Below are 25,729 nucleotides of genomic sequence, written 5' to 3' on the forward strand. Positions count from 1 at the left end.
GGAGAAGGCATTCGACTGTGTTCCTCGTGGCACCCTGTGGAGGGTGCTCTGGTAGTATGGGGTCCGGGACCCCCTGCTTAGGGCTGTTCGGTCCCTGTACGACCGGAGCAGGAGCTTGGTCTCCATTGCCGGCAGTAAGTCAGACTTGTTCCCGGTGCATGTTGGACTACGGCAGGGCTGCCCTATGTCACCGGTTCTGTTCATAATATTTATGGACAGAATTTCTAGGAGCAGCCTAGAAAAGTGTCCGGTTTGGGGACCACGCGATTTCGTCACTGCTTTTTGCGGATGATGTTGTCGTGTTGGCCTCCTCAAACCAGGACCTTCAGCGTGCACTGGGACGGTTTGCGGCCGAGTGTGAAGCGGCTGGGATGAGAATCAGCACCCTCAAGTCCGAGGCCATGGTTCTCAGTCGGAAAGGGTGGCTTGCCCGCTTCAGGTGGGTGGAGAGTTCCTGCCTCAAGTAGAGGAGTTCAGGTATCTTGGGGTCTTGTTCACGAGTGAGGGAAGGATGGAACGGGAGATCGACAGACGGATCGGTGCAGCTTCTGCAGTAATGCGGTCGATGTACCGATCTGTCGTGGTAAAGTAGGAGCGGAGCTGTAAGGCGAAGCTCTCGATTTACCGGTCGATCTACGTTCCTACTCTCACCTATGGTCATGAGCTGTGGGTCATGACCGAAAGGACAAGATCCCGGATACAGGCGGCCGAAATGAGCTCTCCGCAGGGTGGCTGGGCGCTCCCTTAGAGATAGGGTGAGAAGCTCGGTCACTCGGGAGGAGCTCAGAGTAGAGCCGTTGCTTCTCCACATCGAGAGGAGCCAGCTGAGGTGGCTCGGGCATCTTTTTCGGATGCCTCCTGGACGCCTTCCCAGGGAGGTGTTCCAGGCACGTCCCACCGGGAGGAGGCCCCGGGGAAGACCTAGGACACGCTGGAGGAATTATGTCTCCCCGCTGGCCTGGGAACGCCTCGGGGTACCCCCGGAAGAGCTGGAGGAAGTGGCTAGGGAGAGGGAAGTCTGGGCATCTCTGCTTAGACTGTTGCCCCCGCGACCCGGCCCCGGCCCCGGATAAGCGGAAGATGATGGATGGATGGATGGACAGAGGTATGTGTGTTGAACATCATTGAACACAATGTTAGCATCTGTTAGATTTAATTGAAGGGTGAAACTGGATAACTTTTAGCTTTTTCCCCCTATTTTCGTCTTCCGCGTTTAAAAACTACATTGTGTCCACGTCACAGGTTGTGACGCGCCAGAGCACTATAGTACTTCAATGACACGTCAGTGTCTCGTTATTATTATTGGGACTGACTTTTCTTATCCTATGAGAAGACACTGTCTCTTAATTATTCATGACAGCACATGGTTCTCTCCAATAACAGAAGTGTCAGTCTGTGAGTAGTAGATGAGAGAGGCGTTCATGGTCATGGGTTGAAAGTGTTTGCTTTATTGGTGTAAAAGTTTGGGTGTGTTGCATGGCTTTATTGTAAAAATTGTATAGGGTCGCTAATGACCCGAGGTGCGTAAGAGTGTACTTATATTTTTTTTCTGCACAACAATAATTGATGGAATAAGTGCAATTTTTCCAACTTTATTCCACAAGGTGGCAATGTCTGATACACAATGATGAAGTGACGTTTCACTCATACTTACTGCAGACAGAAAACAAAAGAATTGTAAGTATAATCTGTAAAACTTGAAATGGCTCAGATTTACTGCAGGGCAATACAGTACGCAATCATATTTTAGTGTCACTGTCACTTGATGGTGGAAGCTGTCACCGATCAAAAAATAGATTTTGAAGATGGTTTTGATAATATGTTTGAGATGGCGGATATGAGCCAGATGCTGAATGTACTTGGAAATGAGCTCTGACGAGGACAGTGATGATGGTATAAAACATCTGCGCAAACGGAACCCTTCCAAGCTCCAAAAGGTAATGAAATATGCTTTATTTTATTCTTCTGTAATTGTTACTCTAATATCAGGAGAGTTTTATATTATCGCGACAGGTTGAGACCATCTGTGTTAGATATAGATCCGGGTCGCTAAAGACTCAAATATGTAATAATGGTTGGCGAAACAGTCATGCATTTAAGGGTTAGATAGAAATCTTTAATAACATTATTAATGTTTTACTGTCACTTTGTGTCAATTTAATGCATCCATGCTGAATATATAAAAAAAAAAAATATATCTTACTAACCCCAAACTTTTAAACGGTGGAATATATTATAAGTTTAGGTATGCTTTTCAAAAGCTGTTTGAAAACAAGTATAATATTTTATTAATATATTTATTATTTATGTTTTGTGTGTAATGTAAACAAAAAAATTTTACTGACTGAAAAATGTGTTATGAAATATCCATCAAAATGTCTATATATTCTATATGAAGTTCTACCTTTTCCCCAGGCGTGACCGATATCCTCCATATACAGTGAATATATGCGGCATATCCGTTAGGGAACCCAGGGGAGGAGAAGTTTCCAGTGCTGTCCTGAAGGCTCTCGCCACATCCTGTGCATAAACCAGAGTCGAAACCACATTGAGAGAAACTCACAGATGCTTGACCTTGAAACCGTAGGAGTTTTGCAGATGGTAAGGTCAGTTTTTAGGATCATGATTTTATTTTGAAGTAAGAAATCACCATAATTCCAGCTAAGATTAAAAAAGATGACTGAAACGGCAAATGTTTAGTTATAGGGGATAATTATACAGCTGTTTCATTGTCCCACTGTAAATGGATAATTAAACTGATGCCAGTCACAAATGTATCTGTCAAGAACATGCCACACTTTGGAAGCAATTGCAGAAGAAAAGGGTTTCTGGGATGTAAAGGCCCACTTACTTGGACACTTGTATAATTTTCTTGCTTGAGCGATGTCCCCTTTGCTCAGTCTCGTCCGCTGTCCGATGGGAGGTCGGACTCCATCAACCTCATATCTTGGCAGCATGGTATCAAGATAGATGCCTCTATTTTTCAGACATAAAAACAACAGCTCCCCAATTATTCACAAGTGGATTCTCAGAAACCTTTTAGAGGATCTAAGATACAGCAGCAGGGAGAATGCACTTTAAAAAAAAAAAGTTGTTCAACGTAAGTATTCGTGTTGCCTTAAAATTCTAAGTTTAATCAACTTGAAATGTGAAGTTATACTAAGTGACAACTTGGATATTTGCGTTGACTAAAATTTTAAGGCAGCACAAACACTTTTTAAAGTTAAAACAAATTTGTTTTTGCAGTGTGCATCTGAAAAATGAATTCAATCATATATTGAGACATTAGGCTACATGTTATGAAACTGACCAGGGACCCAAAGATTTCCTACATGGATGATTTCCATCACTGGAGAGATATTAGAGAGCAGAGCGGCGTGAAAATGGATGCCAAGGATGCTTTGCTTCTGCTCGATACACGGTTTTGTTGTGTTTCACGGAATCAAGATATGCTGTTGTTGTAATATTAGTTACAAAGTTCTGTCGTGAAACTCTAGATTGGCGGAGGCTGATAGGTCCTTAACTCAATCTGCTTGAAATCACATCATTCTCTATAGGGCACAACTGATCAGTTCCTGCTGTATCAATAGCCAATGAGCTCGCCTAACCCAACCTTCAAATACTTGGTCAGCATTTGCTGTAACAGTTGCAGCACAATTTTAGAAAAAATTGGGTGCCGATTCCAAATATCAACAGGGTTTCTCAAATATCGCTTACTGCGCCTTTAAATTGTTACTGCATGCAAATGTTGCACAAGCTTTTCTTAAATCTAAAATAATTTTGCAATGTCTTCAAACACCATAAAAAAGTACAACTACTTTTATGTAAATTTTAAACAGTATATGCATACCGGTAAATGTACACCGATCAGGTATAACATTATGACCACCTTCCTAATATTGTGTTGGTCCCCCTATTGCTTCCAAAACAGCCCTGACCAGTCAAGGCATGGACTCCACTAGACCCCTGAAGGTGTGCTGTGGTATCTGGCACCAAGATGTTAGCATCAGATCCTTTAAGTCCTGTAAGTTGCGAGGTGGGGTCTCTATGGATCGGACTTGTTTGTTCAGCACATACCACAGATGCTCGATTGGATTGAGATCTGGGGAATTTGGAGGCCAAGTCAACACTTCAAACTCGTTGTTGTGCTCCTCAAATCATTCCTGAACCATTTTTGCTTTGTGGCAGGGCACATTATCCTGCTGAAAGAGGCCACAGCCACCAGTGAATACCGTTTCCATGAAAGGGTGTACATAGTCTACAACAGTGCTTAGGTAGGTTGTACGAGTCAAAGTAACATCCACATGGATGGCAGGACCCAAGGTTTCCCAGCAGAACATTGCCCAAAGCATCACACTGCCTCCGCCGGTATTCCCATAGTGCATCCTGGTGCCATGTGTTCCCCAGGTAAGCGACCCACATGCACCCGGCCATCCACGTGATGTAAAAGAAAATGTGATTCATCAGACCAGGCCACTTTCTTCCATTGCTCCATGTTCCAGGTCTGATGCTCACGTGCCCACTGTTGGCACTTTCGGTGGTGGACAGGGGTCAGCAACAAACAGCGATGCACTGTGTATTCTGACACCTTTCTATCAGAACCAGCTTTAAATTCTTAAGCAATTTGAGCTACAATAGCTTGTCTGTTTGATCGGACCACACGGGCCAGCCTTCGCTCCTCACATGCATCAATGAGCCTTGGACACCGGTTGACCCTCCATGACCCTGTCACCGGTTCACCACTGTTCCTTCCTTGGACCACTTTTGATAGAGACTGACCACTGCAGACCGGGAACACCCCACAAGAGCTGCAGTTTTGAGTGTCTTAGGAGTCCAAATACCACAGTACATTGTCACATGATCTTTCATAAATCATTCTAATATGCTGATTTGGTGCTCAAGAAACATTTTTAATTATATATAAGTGTCTTAGGTGTCCAAATACGTTTTGGGGACACTCATGACATCAAAGATCCAGCTTGCCTTCCAACCAATTCCAATAAATCCTAAATAAAAATATCTGCCATCGGCCCACTATATATATAGTCTTTCTCTCTGATGTTTTGAGAACAGAATGATTGCTCTTCACTTCTAGTTCCCAAGATGACAGCACCCTGAATGGCCTACATGAGGACGCAGAGCGGTCAGAGCAGAGTTTAAAGCATTGCCTCCCCAGACTCCGACTCCCTGGAGCCCACCCTGCATGCCAGAGCACAACAGCACTCCAGCTATGCAATTGTCCAGGACAAAAAAGCCTGGAAGGGCTTTGTTTGTTTTGGCCTAATTCCAGGATCCCCTGACAGCAAAATGCTGGAGGTAAAACCGCACAATGTGAATATTCCTAGTTGAGAGGCCACAGGACAGGGGCCACTTTGCAAAACACAAAAAATAACAATCAGAGAGAAACCATGCCAGACTCCTAGATTCAGACCAATTTGCTAGCGAATCACTCAGACTAACTTGTGAATACGTTTAACCAATTCATTAAAAAGAACCAACTACAAAAACAATTCACACAGCATTATGGCTCACGAGCACAACTTTTTTACTCCACACAAAGAGCAATATATAGCTCATCAAACTAGAAAAATACATTATACAGAACAGTACCAATCCATAAAATAAAATAAAATAACCCTGACTATAGTATTGTAGAGTAATGTGACTTTTACAGAAGCTGACCACAACATCCTTCAATATGTATAGTTATGCAGGTTAAAAATACACCAGGATTAGGCTGGCCACAGATTTTAAGACCCAATTTGCAACCCCCAATGATATGGGTGGCCCGATTCAAGGCTTCTCACAACCGACTTTTTGTCCAAAAAATCTTCAATTGTGTGGTGTTACTACGATTATTTTACTGCTCCCGATCCCGTCGGAGTCCATACAGTCCCAAATCTTGAGCGGACTGCCTTTGACGTGATACCACAATGGCCAATGAGAGCGAGCAAGCTTCACCAACCGGATGTTGTGTGCTTCAATAGCTGAAATTTGTCAGCCACAAAAGTGGAGTATTGAGAAAGAAGATCACGTCCTCGTCGTCGATCGTCGTCAGTTTGTTTTTCTTTTCAAGACTCATGAGTCTCCATGAGATCTCGTTTCACTGTGAAAATGTTACAATCAATAGGTGTGTCAAGATGAATCTTCTAGTGTGTGCATTCGGAGGATTATAATGCTAAAAATCGGTTGAAACTGCCCTTATGTCTGTGGTCTCCCACAGTTTTAAAATCAATTTAGAAATTGTCTAGTGTGTCACAGGCCTTAGCCTCACTGTTTCCAAACTCTTTGCAAGTTTTCAAAATGGCTAATTCAGAGAAGCTTTGTAAGACCCAAAAGAATTTACCAAAGAACACTCCACCAAACGTCTAACTGCACTTCAGCCTTGGCTCCCTGTCTGAATTCCTTCCTCTTGTCCTAAACAACAGGCCTGCTCAAAGCAGCTGGCTGCATCTCCATCCTCAAGCCACTAACAACAGGTTAGTCAGCAGTCTTGTGAGAGCACCAAGCCCTCGAGTCCTGCACTGCCTCATCAGCTCAACTCTTGTCTTAAAACCAAGACACTGCAATGATTTTCCTGTCATTTATAAATAGGGCCAGATTTACTAAACATGGCAAATTAGCGTTCACACAATTTAAAAAAAGCGCAGATGGGCATTGAAAGTTCTGGGCGTGATTTACGATTGACGGACAAATTAAAGAACACAGGCACAGACACATCTTGACATATGCAATCTACCAGTTAGCATCTGGTTTTTGGGCAGTAAATAATGGTGGTCAATGAGGTTCATTCTCATGTTACGCAGCACATTTGAGCTTCACCAAGAACCAATGAGGTTCATTCTTGTGTTATGCAGCACGTTTGAGCTTCCGCAAGAACTAATAAAGTTTATTCTCGTGTTACGCAGCACGTTTGAGCTTCACCAAGAACCAATGAGGTTCATTCTTGTGTTAGGCAGCATGTTTGAGCTTCTACAGGAACCAATGAGGTTCATTCTCGTGTTACGCAGCACGTTTGAGCTTCACCAAGAACCAATGAGGTTCATTCTTGTGTTACGCAGCATGTTTGAGCTTCTACAATAACCAATGAAGTTCATTCTCATGTCACGCAGCACGTTTGAGCTTCCGCAAGAACCAATGAGGTTCATTCTCATGTTACGCAGCACGTTTGAGCTTCTACAAGAACCAATGATGTTCATTCTCGTGTTACGCAGCATGTTTGAGCTTCTACAAGAACCAATGAAGTTCATTCTCATGTCACGCAGCACGTTTGAGCTTCCGCAAGAACCAATGAGGTTCATTCTCATGTTACGCAGCACGTTTGAGCTTCTACAAGAACCGATGAAGTTCATTCTCATGTCACGCAGCACGTTTGAGCTTCCGCAAGAACCAATGAAGTTCATTCTCATGTTACGCAGCACGTTTGAGCTTCTACAAGAACCAATGAAGTTCATTCTCATGTCACGCAGCACGTTTGAGCTTCTACAAGAACCAATGAGGTTCATTCTCATGTCACGCAGCACGTTTGAGCTTCTACAAGAACCAATGAGGTTCATTCTCATGTCACGCAGCACGTTTGAGCTTCCGCAAGAACCAATGAAGTTCATTCTCATGTTACGCAGCACGTTTGAGCTTCTACAGGACCAATGAGGTTCATTCTCGTGTTACGCAGCACGTTTGAGCTTCACCAAGAACCAATGAGGTTCATTCTTGTGTTACGCAGCATGTTTGAGCTTCTACAAGAACCAATGAAGTTCATTCTCATGTCACGCAGCACGTTTGAGCTTCTACAAGAACCAATCAGGTTCATTCTCATGTTACGCAGCACGTTTGAACTTCTACAAGAACCAATGAAGTTCATTCTTGTGTCACGCAGCACGTTTGAGCTTCTACAAGAACCAATGATGTTCATTCTCGTGTTACACAGCATGTTTGAGCTTCTACAAGAACCAATGAAGTTCATTCTCATGTCACGCAGCACGTTTGAGCTTCCGCAAGAACCAATGAAGTTCATTCTCATGTCACGCAGCACGTTTGAGCTTCCGCAAGAACCAATGAGGTTCATTCTCATGTTACGCAGCACGTTTGAGCTTCTACAGGAACCAATGAAGTTCATTCTCATGTCACGCAGCACGTTTGAGCTTCTACAAGAACCAATGAGGTTCATTCTCATGTCACGCAGCACGTTTGAGCTTCTACAAGAACCAATGAGGTTCATTCTCGTGTTACACAGTACGTTTGTGCTTCACCAAGAACCAATGAAGTTCATTCTCATGTCACGCAGCACGTTTGAGCTTCCGCAAGAACCAATGAAGTTCATTCTCATGTTACGCAGCACGTTTGAACTTCCACAAGAACCAATGAAGTTCATTCTCATGTTACGCAGCACGTTTGAGCTTCTACAAGAACCAATGAGGTTCATTCTCATGTCACGCAGCACGTTTGAGCTTCCGCAAGAACCAATGAAGTTCATTCTCATGTCACGCAGCAAGTTTGAGCTTCTACAAGAACCAATAAGGTTCATTCTCATGTCACGCAGCACGTTTGAGCTTCTACAAGAACCAATGAGGTTCATTCTCGTGTTACGCAGCACGTTTGAGCTTCTGCAAGAACCAATGAGGTTTATTCTTGTGTTACACAGTACCCTTTAACTTATGAAAACTTGTTGTAAAGTGCTAACGTTTAATTTGTTAGAGAATAAATTGTTGTTGATTCTCCAATCAACAGGCAGAATATAATTAAAGTGTAAATGGGTGGCTGCATAATCAGACTGAAGTGATGTTTAGAAGAAATTGCATTAATTTGTATGAATATATTATCCAATTATCTCTAAAATAATAATATCTATTTGTGTACAAGTACATTAAATGCTAATGAGTCCAAACCTGGAAAAGGTGTTTCTGGCGTAATGCATGATACTGTCAAAGTCGTAAACCTCCCCTAGCGAATCCACATCATCTGGCTCCATCTTTATGAAATTGTACTCCTGACCTGTAAAATGCAACACAGGCTCAATCACACAAACACTTCTACTGAATCCCATGCAATTACAGATTATTCTGGATTTTAGATATAGTATAATGCATAAAAAGTAGCAACTACAAGCATATACAGAAGTATGAGATGTTATTCCAGTTAACCAGAGGCTTAGATAGTTCTTGTACCTGGCTGGATGTTTTCTCGAAATATATCAACATGTGCGTCCCGGTCAGGTCGTGTGTGCTCGTGCCAGAATCCAATGACATGTCCAAGTTCATGCACCACGATGCCAAACTTGTCACAGTTCTTCCCGATAGATATGGCCTGTGGACCTCCACCCCTCCGCCCGACAAAAGAGCAGCACCTTCAAAGAAGCCAACCTGGCGTTAGAAAAAACTTTTGAACTTATGTAGCAGATGCATTTGGTAAACAGAGTCAAATTAATGTTTTTATATTTACTTTCTTCTCTGCTGCAGAGAACATTTATTTCTTTAAGACGTTTCTCAGATGAAAACACACTACTTTTATTCAGGAAGGGCACATGCATCTAATAAATTGACAGCAAAGAAATTTCTGTCATGACAACCCTTGGACTGTTTGGTAATGGATATGACAATGCTGATATGTTTGGTCTTGGCAGAAAATATCTGCTTTCTGCTGCTGCTGCTGCTGCTGCTGCTGCTGGTTATTGCTGCTGAAGAGCAAGTAAGACATGCTGCTGCTGTACAATATAGCATACATGAATTACCCATAGCAGATCTATACAGGTGGAGCTGGGGAAGGTGGAGGGTTTCTGAAAGTGTGCTGCAACTGCTACAGCAAATGCTGACCAGTGTTTGAAGGTTGAGCAGCGAGCTCATTGGCTACTGATACAGCAGGAACCAATCAGCTGTGCCCAATAGAGAATCATGTGATTGCAAGCAGATTGAGTTAAAGACATATCAGCCTGCACCATCTAGAGTTTCATGACAGAACTTTGTTTTTATAGTAGTGCTGTCAACGTTAACGCATGCGATTCATTTAAAGTCCTTAACGCGTTAAAATTATTTAACACAATTTACGCAAATAAATTACAGAAGTACGTGAAGCTGCGTCATTAACGTAATTTTCGTCACGCATTAGATGATGTTAGAAGTCGAGAGTTTATCACAATCACACTGAGCATCTACAGCACCTGTAACTCTGGTAGGAGGAAATTTCCATTCTAACTCTTTAACCCAATTCTGCTTCTCTGATTTGTGATCATTTTAAGCTGTTAAACTCTGGGAAAGTTTTCATGCAAACAGTCCTCAGCAGTCAGCACTAATGTAAAGAAAGCCAGGCTGATTACATCAGACATTTATTTTTAGTGAATTATTCATTCCAGTGTGTGCTTTGCTTTAAAACACGAGCTCTGTCGTATTTTGTGATTGTTTCTGAAGAGCGCAATTTTAGTGATGTACAGGAGTCGTACAGTAAGCGTGTGGGAGTCTGGTATATTGATGCACAAGAACAAACCGTGTATGTGCGCGCTCTTGATCACTGATTGCACGCTGCATTCATGTACAGACACATTTCAGTACATTCCCGTTGTTTCCACACACACTCTGGAAGGATAATGTTTGATTTGTCATGTGTACATTGTTGTGTTTATTAATCGTAGGTTTATCCGGTCAAAGAGGTTGATTTAGAAGTGTTTTGCCGTCTCTGTGTGGTCCTGATCGGTATCGCAGCTTGACTTGTCTAAAATGAAAACAATCTCGCTGTTGTTGCACTGCACACATACTATACACTGTGAATTCTGTAAAGTTTTTGTATGTAATTTTTTTTGTGCATGGGTGCTTAGCTGTGTATATATTTCTTATATAATAGAATTATATGGACTCCTTATATTTGGTTATTTGGTGTCCTTTTGGAGTCTCCAATGATCCTTGAAGCTTGCAGAAAATAGTTCTGTGAGAATCACACATGCGATTAATCGTGGTTTAAAAAATTAATCTATTGACAGCCCTAATTTATAGTAATTTATTTCCACAAACATATAAAGCAACATTATGACACAACTGTTAAATATTATGAGAAATAAAAAAACAAATGTTTCTTGCGCAGCAAATCAGCATATTATAATGATTTCTGAAGGATCATGTGACTGAGGACTGGAGTAATGATGCTGAAAATTCAGCTTTGATCACAGGAATAAATGACATTTTAAAATATATTAAAATCGTAAAATATATAATATAATAGATAATACTATTTCACAATAAAATCCATTTAAAAAATGTGTAACTTTTGAACGATAGTGTACTCAGATAAGTGGTGTTTGTCTGAACAAACAAGGTGGGGCAGAAGATGATAACCATCAAGTTCAGCCTTCGGATTATTCGAAGTTCAACAAAGTTTTGCTGAATTCAACAGGGACACATAATGAGCTGAATGCAGCAAATTCTATAGTTGGTCAGACCTTGAGGTCAGGATCTGCCTATGTTGAGAAAATAAGGCTTTGTGCTGACTGAATCCAAAGCAAGGATGTTTTTGTCACAGGCGGCACGTCCTGCTCTATGGGGAACTGCGGTTTAATAATATGGTTATTATAGCCATGAAAACTTCAGCAAGGTCCATCTTTTTACTAACAACTACACATACACTGTCATTCATTCATTCAGTGCTACAAACTTTTTTTTTTTTACTGTATTTTTGATCAGGTAAGTGCAGCCTTGGTGAGTATAAGAGACTTCTTTCAAAACCATTTAAAAATCTTACTGAATCCAAACTTTTGAACAATAGTGTATGGCTTGGGTTTTATCATCTGCCAGGCAAAAAACGAAAATCAGGCTTTTAAACCATTTAAGCATGACAAGACAAAAGAGAAAGTTCTGATTGTGAATGTCCTGACAGACACACACACACACACAACGCACAGAAAGATGCGCGCCAGTATCAAGTTCTCTTTTGCGCTTGGACAAACAATAACACGCAAAATGATGCCAAAATGCCCGTTTTGTTGAGTAGTATCATAAGAGCAGACTTAAACGAGTTAAATAATGTCTTAAATGAACTTAAAGAGTTGTGAGAAAATGAGATGCACATGACAGCGCATCATGTTCGGCAGCGGCAGAGCTTAAAGTGACAGTAGCCTAATAAAGCTGTTTCTGTGATGTCATTAATGTTAATCAAACTTAACAGAGAAAATTGTAGCTTTAATAAGGATTCATCTATATTTAATTTATAATTTATGCAGTTAATAAAAGCTGTTTGATAACGTTATTCAATTTCTGTATATGTCTAACAATGAAGGCCATAGAAATTACATTTATTATAATGGGTTTATGTAAAGATTGTTTTAAGTTCACTTAAATGAAAAGTTGTTATTTTTTTAAAAGCCTGATAAATGTTGAAATTGATAGCTTTCAATTATACTGTAATATTTGTCTATCATTAATGTTGTTTTTTTTTAAATCAGTCGCTGTATTAGTATCAGTGATACTGGCCTTCATTCATAAAAAGATGCCATTACAACAAATATTTAAAATATACTGTCTTTAAGTTGTTTCTACATTAATTTGGAGATCTCAGTCTCAGTCGCTTTGGTACATTTCTCGAATCATACTTGACAATTCGTACAAATAGCAAAACACCATGGATTACCTGCAAAAGCCAGTCTCTTGCTCAAAATCCTTAAATATCTGTGTCAATGAACATGTCAGTGCCATCAGAATGACAAGTCCTTGTGTCATTGTGGATAAGACAGTCAAATTGCTTAGTCCTGTTGTCAATATAGCAGTGTACTCTGGAGGGATGTTCTGATGTAAACTATGGCTAAAGTTTTGATGACAATTATTGTAAATTGTAGGTTACACCGTAGTGTATGTGGGAGTTTTTAATTACAAGAGACTGGACAAGATTCACATTTACGCTTTTATTGTTTGTACTGTAATTTGTTGACAGGTCATGTCATTGCGATTCAGAAAGGAAAAGACAGCACTGCATAGCACAAAGAAAAAAAGGAAAAAAAATAAATGTACAAATGTGAAAATCTGCTTAGGGAAAACGGTACATGTAGTGCTGTAGGAATTACAGTGCAGTCTTCCTACACCTCCTGACGTTCCTGTCTGTTGGGCCACAAATTCTCATCCACATCCCAACGAATATCTTTAGAAAAAAAGTCTAATGGAAATGTATAGAAATATGCTTGACATAATGACAACTTGTTCAACCATTTTGCATGTAAAGACTTATGCTATGAACTTATGCCTACATGTTGTGGGGGATGAGACTATTCAACAGAGAACCATTATAATACATTTTGGTCAACATAACATAAGCAATTGATTATGTAGGAAACAGCAGAGAATTATACATAATCATTTGCATGGATGTACAAAAGCATTTGCAACTTGTTCAAAGAAATGAGCACAATGATGTGAAGATTGAACGGGTAGTTTTGAGAACTTAAATTCTTATCTGAGAAATGTACCAATGCGACTGAGAAAAACTGTAACTGTGAAATTATTACAATATAAAAATATTGAAAACTCCATTAATTACAGAAAAGAATGTGCGATTAATTTGTTAATTTAATGATTGACAGCACTAATTTATACATACATGTATGCATGTGTGGTCACTCTGAAGAGTAACAGAGCCATGTTTTTAATCAAAATTGACTCGATTTACCTTCTTAATGCACACTTTGGGTCTCATTGTAAACGATTTATTGTGCACATTATTCTAAACAAAAAAAAAAAAAATTCTGCTAATGTCACTTAGGCTGTGGAGGCAATGGATTTATGTTAACTAATAACCAAGCTATTTAGACATTGATTTTGCCAATGCACATTCCCACACATCTGGCTATAGAGTCCAGTTAGTGAAATGGTTTATGGAGGGCAATTCAGTGACTACACTGCAGCACTTCCTGCTGGGGGCCAGATTTGTTCTAAAAGAAAATTTGTTTGCGCACTTGGTGCCTATAGAAAGCCAATTCAAAGAAACTGTTCAAATGATTGGAGCTTTTGAATGCTGGCAGGGAAGTGAGTTGCTGTGCATCGGGGACTGAGGGAGAAACAGGAATAATCAATAAGGTGAGCAACAGTTGTTTCTCTGCAAAGACACTGAGAACGTGAACTCACCCACATGGCCGGATGGTAAAGACGATGTAGCTCTCCTCCATGCTTCTTTCCATGAAAGTCACGCAAGTGTGTTTCTCCCAGTGACGCATGGCTTGCTTGAAAATGGCTCGCTGGCTGCCTGCAGGGTGTTTGATTTCAATCAGTAAAGGACGGGGGTCATCTAGGTAACACTTTGAGTGCAAACTTACTAATGAAACATTACAAAGGATAATAAGTACTACAAAAACAATTTGGGATTAGTGTTAAGCTTACGGCGAAAGAGCTTTTGTGTAAGGTTAAGTGCTACTGGAAAGATTACATTACAAAAAAACCACATAGCCTACTGTGCAGGAGAATATAAAATTAAAAACGAAACATAGACCCTTACCGCTAAAGTTGCCACTTATAATATAGGGTATTATGCCATCCGGCCAAACTCTCTCAGGTCTGGCTGTGGCCGCTCTCCTTCTGCGTAGAAGGCCTTGATTGGCCAAAACTGGGTCGTCCTTTGAACTGCTATTAGTTGAGGATCTGTTGGCTAGGGCAAAGACAATGCTTCAGACGAAATCTACTTTACTCAGAATGTTTCATAAAGTTTGTAAAGACCTGATTGCACAGAATAAAGTATTATGCATTTATTTAATAATCAGTGCTGGCTAGATCAATTATAAATGAGGAAAACTGTTGTCTGTTATGTAATCTATTTGATTACACATTTTAGTGTATAATATAATCAGACTACATTTTGATTACTTTTAGATTACTTTTGACCTAAAGAAAATGCATACCATACTTTGTTATTAACATGAAATGCTTTAAACATCACTTTACGACAAGGTTTCCAAAACTGAGGTTTGTGTAGGAACTGCAGGGTGATTGTGACACAATTTGTGAGTTGATGAAAAGATAATTAATTCAATCTAAACGATGTAAAATTAAAATAATAAAAATTAAAAAATAAAGTGGTCAGCAATAAAAAAAAATTTTTATATTAAATATTATTTAATATAAATATTTGGTAATTTTTATAATATATATTTTTTTAATATAAATATTATGTAAATATTTTATTTACCTGAATGGCAATTGACAATCAGGGAACGTGTAAACATTTTTAAATATGAAAAATGAATTTGAATTTGAACAATGAAATGAATATGACATTTAAAAAAAAAAAAATGTACTCGTACATTTGTTTTACCGCAATTAATGCAGCATCCGTTTTTCTATCATCCATTGGCTAGCATTACATTATATGATCATGCTCTTATTCATGAAGCACAGAAAGACGCGTGCTTGAACAAACAATAACACACAAAATTAGGACAAAATGCCAGTTTTGTCGAGTATTATCATAATACTGTTAAATTAGTTAAATAATGTCTTAAATGAACTTAAAGAGTTGTGAAAAAATTAGATGCGCGTGACAGCGTGTCAGATCCGCGTCATGTTCGGCAGCGGCAGATCTTAAAGTGACAGTAGCCTAATAAACCAGTTGCTGTGATGTCTGTCAATAATGATTCAATAAAAAATTATTCAATATTTTATTTGTTTACCTGACAGAAAAAAAATTGAGAATCCCTGCATTACATGAAGAAACATTAATGAACACAAAGGGTCCTATTTTAACGATCTGAGCGCATGGTCTGAAGTGCTTGGCGCAGGTGCGCTTAGGGCGTGTCTGAATCCACTTTTGCTTGTTTAACATTTTGGGCATAACATGCAATAAACCAGTCTCATCTCCCATTCCCATTAAAAGCCAGTTGTGCTTGCAACCATGGCGATTTCGCTATTTACATGGCGGAATTTGCGAGCGGAAAGACTGAACGCTTCTCCAGAGAGGAATCCTTTCATTTTGAATATTTTAAAATGTTCGTGTGCTGTGTGCCCTGTGTGTGTATTAAGCAGAGTGTACGCGCGTTGTTTAAAAAACACAAAAAATACTGCTGACTTTACACCAGGTTTTTTTTGGTCAATGGCGCAGTCGTTTTCAAAATAGCAATGTGCCAACAATGTGCCTGAACACACCTCGTTTTCAGACCAGCACGGCCATGGGCGAACAGATGGGTGTGAGAGCATTTGCCATTTAAACAACGTGGCACTGGACGTGAAAATGATAACTGCGTCGGGCTGAAACTAGCAAAAAACACAACGTCACTGACGCCTGGCGTTGCATTGAGCCGGGTGTATGATAGGGCCCAAAAACAGCAATGAAAATACACAGTGTAGCAAATTAGCCCAAAAGGAAATATGAATAATTAATTACTAGTTATAATTCATTATAAATATTTAGATCACCTGTAAGAATAAACTTGACGTAGCAGAATTAATACCATAATCTAATAACCTGTTTGTCCAGCGAACATTCAGTGAACATTCTAAGAAATATTAATTGATAGGGTATGGGAAATAACTTTCTAACTGTACTGTATTATTCAAAGCATGTAGGCAAAATCTGCACGATTAGTACCTAATTGTGTGTCTTATCTGTCTCAATCACTAAAACAACCAAAGTTTTCCAGGTTTCTTGTTTTGCCGGTTTTCCTCATATATAAAATCATGTAATCAATACAAAGTAACTGTATTATGATTATGAGCATTTTAAAATGTAATATAATCTAAAATACAAGTACTTAATTTTTGGAATCTGATTGATTAATCCAGATTACATATAATCAGTTACTAATCAGCACTGAATATAATTGCATGGTAGCAGCAGTCTGTGCTTGGCAACCGTACTCACCTGAATCAGGTATAGGGAACTTAGAGTCATTCTCTTTAGCAGCCATATAGTTCGCTTTAAGCATGCGCAAGTCCTCCTCATCTAAGGCTATGTCCCCTAGAAAAGCAGCTAGACAAAGATAATGAGAATACATCACCAGCTGAATTTCCCAAGGTCAAGTAGCATGCATGCAACCCTATATGAGAAAACTTCACCATAATGAGAAGCAGCATTCGGCCCAGCTTCATGTTCTTGTTAGCGGTTCGAAGTTCCCCAGAAACTAAATCTGTTCTCTGGGATCACTGCTGCAACTTGTCTCACCTCCTTTTAATTGGCTAACTCTCATAAAAGCTGGTCAGATTGCAAGGAGATTTTGACAAGGAACCACACACCAACTACAACTTCCGGAAAAAGACTCCAATGACTTTGCTCCAGGGCTTTGATAATTAACACTATACGCATGCAGGCAGAAGCCATTCTTTATAGTGCAGGTGCAGTGCCATAAAAATTGAGGGATTTGAAAGCGACTTTACAAATCTAAATGAACAGGGATTATGTGTTACCTTTTCTAAGGACCTATTAGCTGCCTTTCAGCAGACACTTTGTGTTTTCCAGGGATTTACAGCACAGTAATTGCGTGGATGGTCCCTCTGAATTGGCGATAACAGAGCAAGTTTGTGATTCTAGTATCTCTCCCATGTCTGGAAAATGCCATTTGGGATTTCTGTGTTTGTTGTCTTGTTTGTTGGGGTTTTAATCCTTTATATCCATTAGAGCTTTTTGAACGTTAAGTCACCACCATCTTCAAACTGATGCATTTGTCTGTATATTAAAATTTAATCCATAAGTGAAGGGAGAAGTTTTTCGCAACTTTCATATCTGTTGATTAGGTAAACAAACCATTCTTGCAAACATGTACACTCAAAAAAATGAACTTTCACTGTTGTTAGTTGCACTCAAATCATCCTTGTTCACATTACTTACAAAACTCATTTAACTAAATTAACTTCAATTTACTGAGTTGTTTCTCCTAAAAATGAGTATTATCAACTTCACTTAATAAGTGTTTGTTCGGTCAACTTAACATTGCTGAGGACAGTGGCTCGGTCCCATCATGCTTTGCAAGGGACTGCATTAGGAGAGTAAATTTAGGGATTAAAGTGTTATTTTAAAGATGTTTATGTTACGTTTAATGTTCAGTTATGTTGGACATTTAGAGGAGTTTCTGTCATTGTGGTTACCATTATGCAGAAGAGTGGTGCCTGTGTTTAGGCTGTGGGCACTCGTATACACACATTTATTGGATGCAATTCCTGCCCTCAATTAATTTGAGTTTGTCCAATGAGTGATTTTTGCATTTTGTTTCTAAATATATTTGCTTGTTGTTATTTTTCCACTTACACTTGTAGAGCAAATAGTTAATTTAATAGTAAATAATTAAATCGATAAATGTGTTCACCTTACATAATAAACTTTTATAAATTTGACATAACATCATTAAGTAAACTTACATTTATTTTGTCCATATAACTAAATTGTTATTCATAAAAATTATGAATTTGGTGGAACCACTTGACGCTGCTTTTTTAAGTAAATTCAACAAGTCATTTTTTTGAGTGTACACTGCCATTCAAACATTTTTGATCGGTAAGATTTTTAATGTTTTTAGAAGAAGTCTCTTATGCTCACCAAGGCTGCATTTATTTAATTAAAGAACTTAAAGAAATTAATACATTTATTCAGCAAGGATGCATTCAATTTATCAAAAAAGTGACAGTAAAGATAAATATAATGTTACAAAAGATTCTAATTCTAAAAATATGACCAAATAGTAATATAAAAATATGACCAAATAGTTTCAATATTTTTCCTATTTAAAACTTGACTCTTCTGTTGTTACATCGTGTACTAAGACCGACAGAAAGTGAAAAGTTGTGATTTTCTAGGCCGACATGGCTAGGAACTATACTCTCATTCCTGCGTAATAATATCGGAATATAGGAAAAATATCGAAACTCTTTGGTCATTTTCTTGAGTGCATGCTAACGGTCTAATCAGATTCAATGAAGTATGCTAAACTATGCTAAAAGTGCTACCGCCAGACCCGGAGATCGGCTGAATGGATTCGAAAACGGTAAAACTCAACTGTTTAACTCTAGGGGAGTTGGAAAATGAGCCTATTTTCAAAAATAGTGGCGTGTTCCTTTAAACTGACGCTTTGCACTGGAATTCACTCCCTGCTTCTGATCAGTAAACCCCGCCTACTTTAATTTGATTGGCCATCTCTGTCATTTTGACATTGACAAACACTGTTAGACTGCTGATGCATACCAGACTAAAAATTTTACTTTTAAACCTTTTTGTCATCATTTGTAAGACATGACATTGGGACTTGTCCCCCCTCAATATCTATGGTGGTTACGGCCATGACTAAAAGCAATAAAACCTTATTTTGGCTTTCATTTCCACTAATTATTTTCAACCTTTATATTCTGTAAAGACATCATAATAACTCTGCATGAGTGGCTGTGAACATTCATCTTGTCTGGAATTTGTGACCTAGCAGCAGAATTCATATTTTTATGGACTGTGTAGCAGCAGGGAGCACTTCTATTATTTTACCCTGGTGATTTCCGCCTGGCAGGACACCTTATTAAGCCTGAAACATTTGCAAAGCAATCCAAACAATATACAAGTATGTTTTTGCCTCACTTGAATTTTTCACCCAAAGCTGTCAAATCTATGAACATGCATATAAAAACATTCATTCACGCCCTCATATCACACTGTTCTCCAAGTGTCAAAAGAAGAAAGAAGCATGTCTCAACATACCACGCAGTTCCCAATTAAAGGTTAAATTTAAATCTGCAGTCTTAACATCTTAAAAGATAAATAGTCATGTGTCACTATCAGCATCCATCTTCATTGCTGTTCTGCTCGAAACTGAAAGTGTACAGACACAAAAGCAATCAAAGTTTCACCCCTATTGAAATAACAGTCAATGCATTGCCAGGTCTCATCTAACCTTTCACCTTCAGCTTGTTCTCAATCCAAATCATTTCCCTTCAACAAAAGGGATGCAAAGACAGTCCTGGGAACCATACTTCAGATTTAAAGGAATAGTTCACCCCAAAATGAAAATTATCCCATAATTTACTCACCATCAAGCCATCCTAGGTGTACTGTATATGTATATAAAAACTGTGGGTGGGTCCTCCCCCAGAAATTTTTTTCTGGAGTGGATGCCAGTTACATTAAGTGCAAATAGCCCACCTTGTTTAAATGTCTGGTTGGGACAGACGAAATTACGGAAGACGCTAAATTATTAACAGTGGCAATAGTGTAGGGGTAAGGCACATGGTAGAAAGTTTTGACGCATATCGACCCGAGGTTCGAATCTGCCTTTTGCCGAACTCGCTCGACACCCTTTTCCCATCACATATCAGATCAGAAAGGCATTTTTTTTTCAATAAAAATTAAGAATATATTGGAAAAGTGTGTTTAATAATAAAGTGTTTTTTGGTTAGGGGTAGGAAAACAGAAATATTCGCTGAATTAGAGACGGTAAAAGTGAGTTGGTCCAATATCATTGGTCTTAAAGGGGTGATGAATTAAGAAATCAACTTTCCCTTAGCCTTGGATATATAAAAGTTCATCGTGATATAAGAATATCCTGTAATTTTCAGAGCTGAAAACTTCCTTGTTAGTCAAAGAAAAGCTTTTATAGACACCAGGCCCAGAAAACGCTCGATCTCAGAATATGTCAAACCGTGACGTCGTCGTATGCTGAAACGTCGCCCAAACAGATAAATATGTATGCCTGCTTCTATAGCCCCGCCCACTGACTCATGCCTGAGATGATATAAGCCTAGATAGAGCTAAACCGCATCGAACTTTTAAGCAATAAACATACCACATAAGCTTCATTCAGATTCCAATATTATGAATGCATGGATGAACTTTATTTTTAATGAATATCCAGCTCACGTGGGGAAGACACTGAACGTCTGTTCCTTCATTTAACCACGGATTCGTTTGTAAACAATAGACTGGATTAGCAGACAGGATGAGATTACATGAACGAATGAAGCAACACACTTATGTGAGTAAAACATTTTTTATAGGTGATAGTATTGCATTGTAACAGATTGTACTGATTATGTGTATGTGTCTTAGGGATGGGCGATATGGACTTAAAAATGTATCCCGATATTTTCTAGTATTTATTGCGATAACAATATCAATGACGATAAATGTAGTATCATTTCCCATGTTATTGGATACAAGTGAGAGCTGCATGCATTCTTGAGAGACTCAGAAAAACAAACAATGATCTAGTAAAACGTACCTGTCATCAAATAGGCTCCTATAATACATAATACATAATATATTATATAGTAATTTCAGTAATTTGAGTTAATAATACCACAAATTCTTCTACTAATAAAAATGAACTGGACTAAGGATTAATGAGCTTCTGGGTTCATGAATATTAATCACCTTGTCAGAGCTCATTCAAACTGATTTGCTGAAATCAAAACACATTAATAGGTGCACGCCAGCCAATGAGATTCCCGTTTGTGCATTTGTTTCTTCCTGTTCATGAAAGGCTGAACAATTCCAAATAAACGCCATTATTTTACAGGAAAATACAACAAAGGATATTGTTTACATGTAGCACATCAATTCTGTGAGGTATAAGACTCTCTCTGCGCATTGAGTTGAACAGAAATAGTATGCTTTACCGATCGATTGACAAAGAGCGAATATCTTAAGCGCTCAGTCCAAGTGCTCAGCAAGTGAAAATACATCTGTATGGTTCAGATTGCCCTCAGGTAGCCCCTCGTTTAGCTATTAACTCTTCCGCAGCTTCCACCATAGTTGTTTTCGCTCTGCACGTGAGATGCGGATTCAGTGCCGTCCCATCACGCGCTGCGCGTAGGACATCAAGTGCTGCGGGGGGCACCACAAGAAAATTCTCTCTCCAACCCCCGTTCAGCTTTACAAAGTGACGAACGCAGCCACAGCGGCCATCATAAAGTAATAGCGCTTAGGGCATCAAGACGGCCAGCGGCGGCACTGTGCGGATGGGTCGCGCCATCAACTAGGCTTTATCGTTATTATCACGGGAAGACAAATTCTTATCGTGGGGAGAATTTTTACCGGTATATCGCAAACGATAAGATATCTCCCATCCCTAATGTGTCGAACTGAGCATACCGTAGCATGCTGTCAAAGGCTGAAGAATCCTTTATTTGTGGCGTTGTGGTTCATTGCGATTTGGGATCAGACTCGGACATGTATGGGCCAGTGCTCACAAAGCCCAACGTCCCGGGGCTATGTGTTTTTCAGACGTGCTACCAAAACATAAGCCCGGTCTCCCGATGGGCCATCTTAAATAGTGAAATAACTCCTTTCTTGATGTGCGTTGTTCGCGGTTATATTCACCGATCGGGCGGGCCAAGTAATACAAAAAAATTACATTCCACTCAATTGCGGGTGGATGAGAGATTCATTTTTGTGTTTGTTTGAAAAAGACATTTTGCGAGCCCTGTGGGCTATTCATTCTGGTTGCCGTTTCCCCACAACAGCTTTTAAAACAATTCCCACATGTACTGACAGGGGAGCAGAAGCTCATTGAATATGCAAACCTTATCCAATCCTAGCCGTGGGCATTTACTTCCAAGTCTTCAGTGCGGCACGCCCATAAAAACACGAGCGTTTCTTGAGAGAGCCTCAAAACCAGGGCAGAAATTAGCCTATTACTTATTCATTATGATGTTTTTGAATGTAAAAACGACGCGAACGTCATAAGTTGACCTCAGACAACAGTATAATTTTTTTTTTAAAGCCAGTTCATGACCCCTTTAAAAAGTACAATGGTTCCGACACCCATGCACCCATCCATCATAAAAGTATCCATACGGCTCCAGTGGGTTAATAAATGCCTTCTGAAGCGAAGTGATGGGTTTTTGTAAGAAAAATATCCATATTTAAAACTTTATAAACTATAATCACTGGCTTCCGGCAACAGTCGTACTCGCGTTCACGAGAGAGTTGAGTTCCGGTGGAAGAGAAATGATGTAGCTTCTCTTCTCTTATATCCTAATACAGTTTTTAACACTTCTTGTTTTAGACTTCTAATCTGTGACCGGTGTTCTGTTTTGCTCCATTCTCTGTGCTTCAGCGTTCGTCAATTCTCACTAGGGCTGCACGATTAATCGAAATCTAACCGCAATCGCGATTTGGCTTATGTGCGATTATGAAAGCTCAAAGGCTGCGATTTTAATTATATAAATAAATGCCCAGTGAGTCAGTGAAGAGCGGCTCTGTGATAAGTAAATGCTGCTCCTTCTGAAAGCACTGCGAGTTTGAGTCACTTATAACGTGCGTTTGAAAAAGCAACGCGTCAAACATCTTCACAAATTAGTAATGCACTTTGAAGAGTTCAAAAACCTGTTCAACAAAATACGTTCGATAACAGTTTTTAATTCACTTCATATAGTGTGGCTTCTTATCACAGAATGTCAATCAGCACTGCATACTTTATTATTGTGAAAATACCCCAGAAGGCTTGAAAAACTCAAACCATATCTTGAGGCAGTTGTGTTTATTGTCTTCATGTTTAATCAGTCAAAGCATTTCTATCTTCGTTTTATTTAGCCTACAGTGCAAGCTTAGCTTCACATTAGGGATTTCCCATAGTGATTTCCTGAACATGATTACTTCTCTGTGGAAAATGTCGAGTTTCTGCTCGAGGGCGCCCTCTGGCTTCAGTATGAATGAAACTTTTGGGTAGAAAATAAGAAAAATAATACTTCTAAATAAATTTATATGACAATCCATATGTTTTTCTTCAATGTATAGGAGTTTTTGCCTACAGTGGATGCATCATAAGAGGCTCATATTTCATATTAAAGACAGAATTTAAGAAATTGATATCACAGATAAAAAGCACAGATTTTTATCATATTTTTTTACAATAAATCCTTAGAGCTTTCTAATAATTTTTAGTCATAGGCGGTCTGCACATTAACGGGTAACCCATAATTTATTTGTAAAATAAGTTTTCTATAAAATATAAATATTATTATTATTATACTGTTATTTTATTCTTAAATGCTCTATTTTAAAATTGTAATAATGAATGTTATTGTAATAGTAATATTTCTTATTTTTATTTGGCAATAATAATAATCATTATTAATTATTATTATTAGTCATATTAATATATAAACATAAAATGTTATATACACTAGGGCTGCACGAGTAATCGAAAAAAAATCACGATCTCGATTCAAACATAAATGCGATCTCATTTCTTAATGTTGGCGATTCACTTCCGTGTATTTCCCTCAGATCATGCTGCGTTCACACGTTATTGGTCAAAGAGCTTGTCACACTCACACAATAACAAAACACTAACCAATCAATCATAAATCTCCACTTCTCTCCTCTCCCTCATTGGCCATGTTCCACTGTTACTGACGTGTAACAAGGCGGCAGACCTAAACGGAGTCAGATTTGTAGCGGTAAGAGGTAAAAATGAACCCCAGTGTGAAAAACCCCGGTGGCGACGGTGAGAGTGAGGATGTAACAACAATATTGGTACAGAAAAAAGGAGCACATTCCACCGTGTGGAGCTTTTTCGGGTTTAAACCTGAAGACGATGCGCAAAGAGTTAGGCTATTTGCAAACAGTGCTTTTGCATCGTCACCACAAAATACAGTAGCCTACGAGTTAGCCATGAGAGACAAGGGAGCCAGACCACAAAATACCAGCCGCCAGACCACGCAAACTTCCATAACTCAGACGTTGTACGGAGCATCGCCATACCCTCCAAGTTCCCAACGGCACAAAGATATAACAAAAGCCATTAGGCCTGTCACTTTTTATTCGATATTCGAATATGCAATCGAACATGACGTGAAATATCCGTAATCGAACTATAAATAAACTATCCGTTTTTTAAAGTGCCATGCAGAGCGGGTACCCACGAATATTGCTGAAACGGGTGAAAAACATCCCAACTGTGTCGGATGCGGGTTGGGTCGGACAAGAGAGAACACGGGTTTTAAACAGTCACGTGCAAACAAATATATATAAAAAATATATGCATGTACAGTGCCGCCGCTCCCATTACGCGCATCACGCGCTGCGTGGGCACCAAGTGCTGAGGGGGGCACCACAAGAAAATGCTCTCTCCACCTGCATTTCAAGATGATAAAATAATTTCAAATCCATATTAGTTTATTTGTGCCCGCGCCCTCCCAGGAGAATCACAACCGCGCGCGCGATCTGCCTGCACTCGTCGAGATGGATCCTGAGCAGTTGAAGAAAAAAATAGCCGCAAATGTGGAAGTTCATCGCTGAGGAAGCACGCAGATAACTGTGGTAACAAACCAAGCACAAGCAGTTCAATCGAACAGTATTTTTGTTATGTTTCCTGAGTTTGATCTCTTAATAACACTGTCTTAGTAAATTAAGCCACGTTAAGCGTTTTCTTATAACATTTTTTAAAAAATATTTTATTTATAGTTTAAATTTTTTACAAAAACACAAAAACAAAAAGAAACAACGAAATAAGACAACAAAAAAACTCTCTCCACAAGGCAAGATATTAAATAATCATAAAAATAGAAATAAACATTAATAAGCATAGATTTACTATTTACTATAATCTAGTCTGTCTATATTTGTTGTTTCTACATTTTAATTGAATTGTAACTAATTACTTTTATTAAAAAATTTTATTCATTTTTTTTAAAGTATAAGAAAAAATGAGAATCGTGTAAGAGAATCGTGATCTCAATTCCCATGGAGAAAAATCGTGATTCACATTTTAGCAAGAATCGTGCAGCCCTAATATACACACTTTTCATTTGTAAATAATAATAATAATAATAATAATAATAATCGCATTTTAAATCGCAATTGC

At 39.0% G+C, this 25,729-nt stretch overlaps 1 protein-coding gene across 1 annotated transcript in view; it reads right to left on the bottom strand.

Moving 5' to 3' along the window:
• Positions 1 to 25,729, bottom strand: part of bmp1b (bone morphogenetic protein 1b) — a 54,846-nt gene that overhangs the window by 23,117 nt on the left and 6,000 nt on the right. The window contains exons 2-8 of the mRNA XM_079805445.1: positions 16,813 to 16,920; positions 14,458 to 14,607; positions 14,091 to 14,208; positions 9,165 to 9,343; positions 8,886 to 8,991; positions 2,852 to 2,976; positions 2,405 to 2,520 (exon numbers count right to left, since the gene is read on the bottom strand). Of these exons, the coding sequence (XP_079661571.1) occupies positions 2,405 to 2,520; positions 2,852 to 2,976; positions 8,886 to 8,991; positions 9,165 to 9,343; positions 14,091 to 14,208; positions 14,458 to 14,607; positions 16,813 to 16,920 (902 nt within the window). The remainder of the gene's footprint in view (positions 1 to 2,404; positions 2,521 to 2,851; positions 2,977 to 8,885; positions 8,992 to 9,164; positions 9,344 to 14,090; positions 14,209 to 14,457; positions 14,608 to 16,812; positions 16,921 to 25,729) is intronic.

This window comes from Gobio gobio, assembly GCF_949357685.1.
Source record: "Gobio gobio genome assembly, chromosome: 22".
Taxonomy (NCBI): domain Eukaryota; kingdom Metazoa; phylum Chordata; class Actinopteri; order Cypriniformes; family Gobionidae; genus Gobio; species Gobio gobio.